The sequence below is a fragment of the Staurois parvus genome, unplaced genomic scaffold, assembly GCF_062004578.1.
Source record: "Staurois parvus isolate SC_StPar_1 unplaced genomic scaffold, SC_StPar_1.0 ptg000793l, whole genome shotgun sequence".
NCBI lineage: Eukaryota > Metazoa > Chordata > Amphibia > Anura > Ranidae > Staurois > Staurois parvus.
In genome coordinates this window covers 374,767-383,665 of record NW_028318589.1, presented here as the reverse complement: position 1 = coordinate 383,665, position 8,899 = coordinate 374,767, and the positions used below count along the sequence as shown (strand labels likewise).

The 8,899-nt window shown below is 40.8% G+C and overlaps 1 protein-coding gene across 1 annotated transcript; it reads left to right on the top strand.

The window, feature by feature from the left end:
• The first annotated feature begins 252 nt into the window (after window positions 1-252).
• TSC22D3 (TSC22 domain family member 3) lies at window positions 253-8,270 on the top strand. Its single transcript, XM_089654717.1, has 3 exons — window positions 253-546; window positions 2,353-2,404; window positions 6,923-8,270. The coding sequence occupies exons 1-3, from the start codon at window positions 425-427 to the stop codon at window positions 7,166-7,168; spliced, it is 420 nt and encodes a 139-aa protein (XP_089510843.1). The 5' UTR covers window positions 253-424; the 3' UTR covers window positions 7,169-8,270.
• Window positions 8,271-8,899: the final 629 nt, after the last annotated feature.

Here is an 8,899-nt window from a genome sequence, read left to right as displayed (position 1 = left end):
ATGGAATATGATGGAAGTGACATAATCGCCATCAGGTGCAGGATGGGGTGTGTTCTATAGTTCAGTGTCAGGATGGTACAATCCGTGTTCTGGGAGCAGACACATATATGTCAGTGTGCTGCAGTGAACCCAGGCTGTTTATTAGTTCTCTGGTCTGGAGCGAGGGGGGGGGGGGGAGTTAGGAAAGCAGCCTATTTGCATGGGAGGGTGACACCATATGACGTCACCGACCACAGCTATATAAGGAGGGGGAGCTCTGAAATAGCAGTCAGTCAGTGCCTTGGTTGTGTCAGCAAAAGAAGTCACAGAAAAGTCTTCACACCATCCATTCATATACCGATCTGTGCAATCACATCCACCCCGGCTACAGGAGACTACCACTGCAGCTTGTGGACATTGCAAGGCCAGATATTTCCCTGCAAAGATGAGTACAGGAATGTGTAAATACCCCATAGAGGTGGCGGTCTACGAACTGCACAATTTCTCCATCTCGTTCTTCTCCTCCCTTCTGGGGGCCGACGTCGTCTCTGTTAAACTGGATAACAGGTAAACATCTGATCCCTTTTTACTTTCTGTACATTAAATTACCTTCATAGTGTCGCTGCGGCAATGGGTCTGCAACGAAAAAAAGTCGCCTTTTGTAATATTTTCACATCGCGCTTAGGATTCCAGTCATTTTATTTTTTTATACCTACCCTTACAGAAAATCATTTCACCATCTAAAATCTAAAAATTGTTAACCAAAAGCTGCAAATTGTTAACTAAATGCAGAATTTGTTGTTAAAAATGATGTATTTCAATAAACAGAAATTTAAAAAAAAGAAAAAAAAAAAAAAAAGATGCATCTGGTGCATTGCAGTGAATATTTTTTTTAATATTATTAAATTTTATTTATTTTAATTATATTATTTATTATTTTAATATTATTTTGCATTATTAATATTGTTATTATTATCATGCATTATATTATTTATTATTTTAATATTATTTTGCATGATTAATATTATTATAATGCATTATATTATCATTTTAATATTATTTTGCATGATTAATATTGTTATTATCGTGCATTATATTATTATTTTAAGATTATTATTTTGCATGATTAATATTGTTATTATTATCATGCATTATATTATTTTATTATTTTGCATTATTAATATAATACATTATTATTTTAATATTCTTTTGTTCTATTAATATTGTTATTATTATCATGCATTATATTATTATTTATTATTATTTTGCTTTATTAATATTGTTATTATTATCATGCACTATATTATTATTATTTTAATATTATTTTGCATTATTAATATTGTTATTATTATCATGCATTATATTATTTTATTATTTTGCATTATTAATATAATACATTATTATTTTAATATTCTTTTGTTCTATTAATATTGTTATTATTATCATGCATTATATTATTATTTATTATTATTTTTCTTTATTAATATTGTTATTATTATAATGCATTATATTATTATTTTAAGATTATTAATATTGTTATTATTATCATGCATTATATTATTATTTTAAGATTATTATTTTGCATTATTAATATTGTTATTATTATCATGCATTATATTATTTTATTATTTTGCATTATTAATATAATACATTATTATTTTAATATTCTTTTGTTCTATTAATATTGTTATTATTATCATGCATTATATTATTATTTATTATTATTTTGCTTTATTAATATTGTTATTATTGTGTATTATACTATTATTATTTTTAATATTATTTTGCATATTAGTATCATGCATTATATTCTTCTTCTTTTTATTATTTTAAATAATATTTTGCATTATTATAATCATGCATTATATTATTATAAATAATAATAAAAAAAAATAATAATAATAATTGAGGTTGATGCAATCTGTAACTGCTGCATTATCCCCATTAAAATTAGCAACCTACAACCTCACCGTAATCATATTATTATTATTATTTTTTTTTTTTTTTGCGTTGCAAGGTTGCATCATTACTACCTGTTTACTTATGTGACAACGCCGACATGCCCGAGCTTTGTTACAAAGCCTTCATAAAACCACGGCTGGTCGGTTAGAGCAGGATTTTCCTGGTTTGGACTGGAACAGCGAGACGCTTCCTCCTCCTCCTGGGAGAGGACTGCTTGCTTTGTCTGTGCTGTCAGGTTCAAACCCCTCCGGGGATATGTGCTGCCTCCTCCTGCCACAAGAAAACTACAGAAATCCTGTTATACAACTAGCGATATATTAAGTCTTTTTTTGCACAGATTTTAATATTTGAAAAATTTGAAATTACAATTGCATTAGTAAAATTTTTGTTTTTTGTTTTTCATGTTTACAGCGCTTCAGGAGCAAGCGTGGTGGCGATTGATAACAAGATCGAGCAAGCCATGGTGAGTGTTATCTCGGCCTGCGACTGGTTTTGATACGCCTGCAAAGGTCCCTTTATGATTGGCAGAGAAATAATATGCAAACTATATCATTGGCAATACAGTGAAGCCCACCTGGAGGACACGTTAAAAAAAAAAAATAAATAAAAAAATAAAAAATAAAATAAAAAAGTACCTTTTACAAAATGATGCTCCCATGAAGAGGAAATTTCGCACTGAATACCATCACGGCAAGTGTCCAGACTGCAGAAATGTGTCCCATGATGGTCCAGCCTACAGGCAGTGCCGGGATAAGGTCCTCTAGGGCCCAGGGAAAGCATGTCAAACTGCGCCCCCCCCCCCAGGATGTATGAGCATTATGTGTCAGCAAACACCCCCCACACAAAAAAAAAAAAACAAAACACAAAAATTGAGCACTAATCTGCATGCTTACCCCCAAGAACAAATTCCCCATCCTGCCAGTACAAATTCACCCCGCTGCTGAAATCCCAGCTCCGAAGACAAATCTTTGCCCCCCCCCCCCTATTCCCAAAAGCGTCCCAGCACAACTTAATCCCTCCCCCCCCCCAAAAAAAAAATCACCCCTCCTTGCACATCCTCTACCCCTCAAATTTCCCCTCTGAGCACACATCTCCCCCGCCGCTCCAAATCCCTCCTCCAAACACAAATTCCCCCCAATCCCCTCCCTCCCCAGCACAAATCCTCCCTCCAAATTTCCCCTCCTAGCACAATTTCCTCCCCCCCCAAACAAAAATTTCCCCTACTAGCACAAATCCCCCCCCCCAAATTTCCCCTACTAGCACAAATCCCCCCCTCCAAAGAAAAATTTCCCCTACTAGCACAAATCCCCCCCCCCCCTCCCCACCAAAGAAAAATTTCCCCTACTAGCACAATTTTCCCCCCCAACAAAAATTTCCCCTACTAGCACAATCCCCCCCCCCCCCTACCATATTATCTCTTCTAGCACAACCCCCACCCCCCAAATCCCCCCTCCTAGCGAAAATCCTCTTCCCCCATCCCAACACAGACCCCCCCTAAATCACCGTTCCTAGCACACCCTTCTAAATCTCTCTCTCTAAAGCAATTCATACCCCATGCTGCCCCCTTAATTCCCCCTCTCAACACAAATCTCCTCCCCCTCCATCTCCTCGCAGTGCCCAGGGCAGCCGCCCCTCCTGCGCCCCTAGAGGCATGGGGGGGGGGTATTTACCAAAAGTGGGTAAAATCTGGCGCAGCTCTGCATAGAAACCAATCAGCTTCCAGGTTTAATTGGCAAAGCTGAAGTCAGAAGCTGATTGGCTGCCATGCACGGCTGCACCAGATTCTGAGTTTTAGTAAATCTCTCCCCCCTCCCCCCCCCCGCCATGTAATCAGTGCAGAATTTGCTCCTAAGCAATATCAGATGCAAAGCTGGCAGCCCAAGAAGCACTTCCAGCCGAGGTCTCCTTGTTTTTCCCAAAAGACTGCATCCTGTGGCAAAGCTTGTTGCCGGGCAGATTTTTTTTTACCACCCGGGACCTGAAATCTCATTGGACAGGACGGGACTGCAGTGTGAACTGCGGACCGTGGGTCTAGGCCTATGGGAAATCCCATTCCTTGGAGGGAAGCTGAGCAGACTTATGTATACATGGAACAAGAAGTCCTTTTTTTGTTCCCTTTAACCCTTCGCATTTATATACTCCAAACTAATAAAGAAAGATCTTCTATCTGTAATTTATGAATATTTATTATGGGTTTTTTTAAAATGTTCTCCGCTAGTAATATCCCTGGTCTGGATGTTTCATTTATGAATGTTTTACTATATGATGAAAGCTAATTCATGTAATATTCACCTATGATGTCATTGGTGTTATATTAGGGCAGACCTCGCATTCTGCAGTAACTAAGCCCTTTTTTTGAGCTTTCCACTCCCTGATTCTAAAAATCTAAAAGTCCTAAAAAAACCCCAAAAAAGACATATAATTTAGCCTCCAGCACCTGTGCAGGAGCAAACTCTCGTGAGACTTGGCATCCTCATCATTCTCAGGAACCCATGATAGCGCAGAGAGACTCCACTATGGCCCAGGTGGGTTTTTTGGCATTTTGCAGCAACTAAGCCCTTTATCTGAGCCCTCCACCCCCGATACTAAAGTTCAAGACCTAAAACAAAAATAAATACGTACCTTAGTCCCCAGCGTCGGTGCAGGAGCAATCTCTCTTAATTCTCAGGAACCCATGATACCGCTGAGTGACTCTACTTTGGCCTAGGTGGGTGTTTTTGGCATTCTGAAGCAAATAAGCCCTTATATTAGCCCTCTACCACCGTTTACTAAAGCTCAAGACCTAAGAAGGAAAAAAAATACATACCTTGGTCCCCAGTGTCAGTGTAGGAGCAGAGTCTCCTAGTCATTCTCAGGAACCCAAGAGACTAAGCCCTTTATAGTGGTCCTCCACCCCCAAACCTAAATCTCAAGACCTAAGAATGGAAAAAAAAAATACATACCTTGGTCCCCAGTGTCAGTGTAGGAGCAGAGTCTCATGAGATTTGGCTTCCTAGTCATTCTCAGGAACGTATGAGACTAAGCCCTTTATAGTGGTCCTCCACCCCCAAAGCTAAATCTCAAGGCCGAAGAAGGAAAAAAAAATACATACCTTGGTCCCCAGTGTCAGTGAAGGAGCAGAGTCTCCTAGTCATTCTCAGGAACCCATGAGACTAAGCCCTTTATAGTAGTCCTCCACCCCCAAACCTAAATCTCAAGACCTGAGAAGGAAAAAAAAAATACATACCTTGGTCCCCAGTGTCAGTGTAGGAGCAGAGTCTCCTAGTCATTCTCAGGAACCCATGAGACTAAGCCCTTTATAGTAGTCCTCCACCCCCGAACCTAAATCTCAAGACCTAAGAAGGGAAAAAAAATACATACCTTGGTCCCCAGTGTCAGCGTAGGAGCAGAGTCTCCTAGTCGTTCTCAGGAACCCATGAGACTAAGCCCTTTATAGTGGTCCTCCACCCCCAAAGCTAAATCTCAAGGCCGAAGAAGGAAAAAAAAATACATACCTTGGTCCCCAGTGTCAGTGAAGGAGCAGAGTCTCCTAGTCATTCTCAGGAACCCATGAGACTAAGCCCTTTATAGTAGTCCTCCACCCCCAAACCTAAATCTCAAGACCTAAGAAGGAAAAAAAATACATTCCTTGGTCCCCAGTGTTAGTGTAGGAGCAGAGTCTCCTAGTCATTCTCAGGAACCCATGAGACTAAGCCCTTTATAGTGGTCCTGCACCCCCAAACCTAAATCTCAAGTCCTAAGGAAAGGAAAATATATACTTTAGTCCCCAGCATCCATGCAGGAGCAAACTCTCATAAGATTTGGCATCCTTGGCTTTCTCAGGAACCCATGAGAGCATAAAGCGACTTCACCTTTGCCTAGATCAGGATTTCATGATACTATAGGGTTCTTCAAGAGGTTGTTAGTGGTTCCTCTAGGGCAATGGTCTCCAAACTGCGGCCATTTGCTTGCTTTTATCTGGCCCTTGGGGCACGATTTCATCCACTCATTCTATTTGGGTATAATTCCGCCCACTTACACCAATCAAGGGGGCACAACTCCTTTCAATGACACCAATGATGAGGCACAATTCCTTCCAGTGACACAAATGATAGGGTCCAATGAAATCAATGATGGGGCAGAATTCCTCCCTCTGACACCAAACAAATGGGAATTATATTTTTTTTTCCCCCACTGACGTCGGGACCTTTTCTACTCCCACTGGCTGCAGTCCGGCCCTTGTAAACTCTGAAGGACAGTAAACTGGCCCTTTGTTTAGAAAGTTTGGAGATCCCTGCTCTAGGGGTTCCTTGATGGGGTTCCTCCAGGAGTTGCTAGGGGTTCCTTTAGGGGGTTCCTCCAGGAGTTGCTATGGGTTCCTTGAGGGGGTTCCTCCAGGGGTTTCTAGGTGTTCCTTGAGCAATGAGCAAATTGCTGAAAGAACGCCTAGCAACCTCTGGAGGAACCCTAGGATTCTATGGAACTCTGGTTGAGAAACCCCGAGCCCCTCAGTTACATTCCGATTGACACCATTGATCTCTTAGCTATCTATAAGGGGGGATTCTTCCCAATGACCATCACACTAATGTATCATGAGTTGTAGATGCAGTAGATTTTAAAAGGGGTTCCCCAAAACTGGAAAGCTATTTTAAAGGTTGAAAAGGTTGGGAAAGTCTTTACTAGATGAACGAGCCTAAAATGTTTTTTTTTGGGGGGTGGAGATGGGGAGTTGGGGTAATTTTACTTTTAGGTCTTGCAATTTAGGATGTGGGGCTGGGGGCTTCTATATAGCAAGCTACAAGGTCATCTTTAGGTTGCGTAACTCAGGTGAAGTACTTGTTGGTTTGGATTTTTTGTGTAGTTTTTGGAAGTTTTAGTCTCTGTAGGACTCTTTAGAAGGTTATTGATCTCTGTTTGGTGAAGCCCTGGAGTTGGTCATATTAGTGTACAAATTTGACAGTTGCATTGTTCACTAATGTCTTTAATTATTTTGTTCTCTTAGGACTTGGTGAAGAACCATCTCATGTACGCAGTACGAGAAGAGGTGGAGGTTCTAAAGGAGCAGATTAAAGAGCTAGTGGAGAAAAACTCTCAGTTGGAAAGAGAGAATTGCCTGCTAAAGAACCTTGCCAGCCCGGAGCAAATGAAGAAGTTCCAGTCTCGGCTACCTTCTGATGAAACAACAGGAGTGTCAAACCTAGAGTACCTGCATCCATCCCAACCACGCTCAGCAGGATCTGCAGTCTAAGTGGCTCTGTCTATGGAGTGGGCAGAGCCACTGAACTTTTCCTAATCGTCTCCTGCGATAACGTGAGAAAAAAAATGTAATTTTTTTTTCCTCCTCCCTCTTTAAAGTGTCACCTTGGCCTGGAGGGTCGTTGACTAGCCTAAACCTGGCATCCTTGAGTTGTACCAGGGCTAGAGCAAAGGCTTCCTCACAAAGTCTTTTCTTCAACAGTGAGCGAAGCCAACTCATGGACTCTTCCCGAGAAAGAGTGCCAATCAAGAGCGTGCTCGCCCGCTATGGAAGCTGCCTTTCTCGATGTCGGGCGCTTTTTTTATGCAAAAAAAAGGCCAAGAGCAGTTGCTGAAGAAAGACCATGGACCACTTTAAGACACAGTTGGCTAACCAATGGAGTACAAAACCGGGCCCAGGTAACGTCTCTGTTTTTTTCGCTTGACCATGAACCATGTTTGAAAACAGAGAGCGGTCGCCTTTGGGAACAAGAGACTGGTGAAGAGTCATTGCTTCATTGAGTTTTTACAACACGGAAGAGCTTGATTATGCACCTCATCACTTTGCAATGAAAACCTGTCATTAGTTGGGTTAAGCATTTGTCCTGTGAAGTGCTAGTGGGGGGGGGGGGGGTTTCGCTGGCGCCTCCACGAATTTAAAGGGCAACGAAGTGTAGGTTTACACAGATCGTGTTCACTGTTGGATTAGCGGTTGCCATAAGTCTCACTGAAGGCTTGAAATATGCTACATGTATCATGGACAATGTTCATCTATGTGTCTTTCTGTCTTTTTTTATATATATATGTCTAGAGTAGATTCTGTTTCTTGAATTTTCTCTGCTTTCATGTGTCTCCATGCCAGACATGGGCTGACAAAGAGCCTCCCGAAATATGTTCACGCATGACACTTTAAAATCTGGGAAAAAAAACTAAGGACTGTGGACCTTCCACTGAAATATTAATGACTTTCAGGACTTAACATTTCTACAATAATAACCTGATGTGGCTCAATGGAATCAGTATCTTGTACTGTTCAATGTTACTGTCACAGATATCTACATTGTACATAGATTGATGGATTATGCAATAAAACATGTTTTTATATTTAGATACAAGCATGCTTCTTCCTTACAGGCTCAACCTATCCACAATATCATACAATCAGTCTGTGTACACTGTCAGGGCATGTTATAGATCGGCAATTCTCAACCTTTTTGTCCCAGAGGAACCTGTGAAACTATTTTCTGGGGAACCCCTGCTAAAATACCCCTTACATTGTCGTCAGTGGAAAGAATGTTCCTTACATTGGTGATCAGTGGGAAGAATGTCCCTTACATTGGTGGTCAGTGGGAAGAATGCTCCTTACATTGGTGATCAGTGGGAAGAATGTTCCTTACATTGGTGATCAGTGGGAAGAATGTCCCTTACATTGGTGATCAGTGGGAAGAATGTTCCTTACATTGGTGATCAGTGGGAAGAATGTCCCTTACATTGGTGGTCAGTGGGAAGAATGCTCCTTACATTGGTGATCAGTGGGAAGAATGTTCCTTACATTGGTGATCAGTGGGAAGAATGTCCCTTACATTGGTGATCAGTGGGAAGAATGTTCCTTACATTGGTGATCAGTGGGAAGAATGTTCCTTACATTGGTGGTCAGTGGGAAGAATGTCCCTTACATTGGCGGTCAGTGGGAAGAATGTCCCTTACATTGGTGATCAGTGAGAAGAATGTCTCTTACATTGGG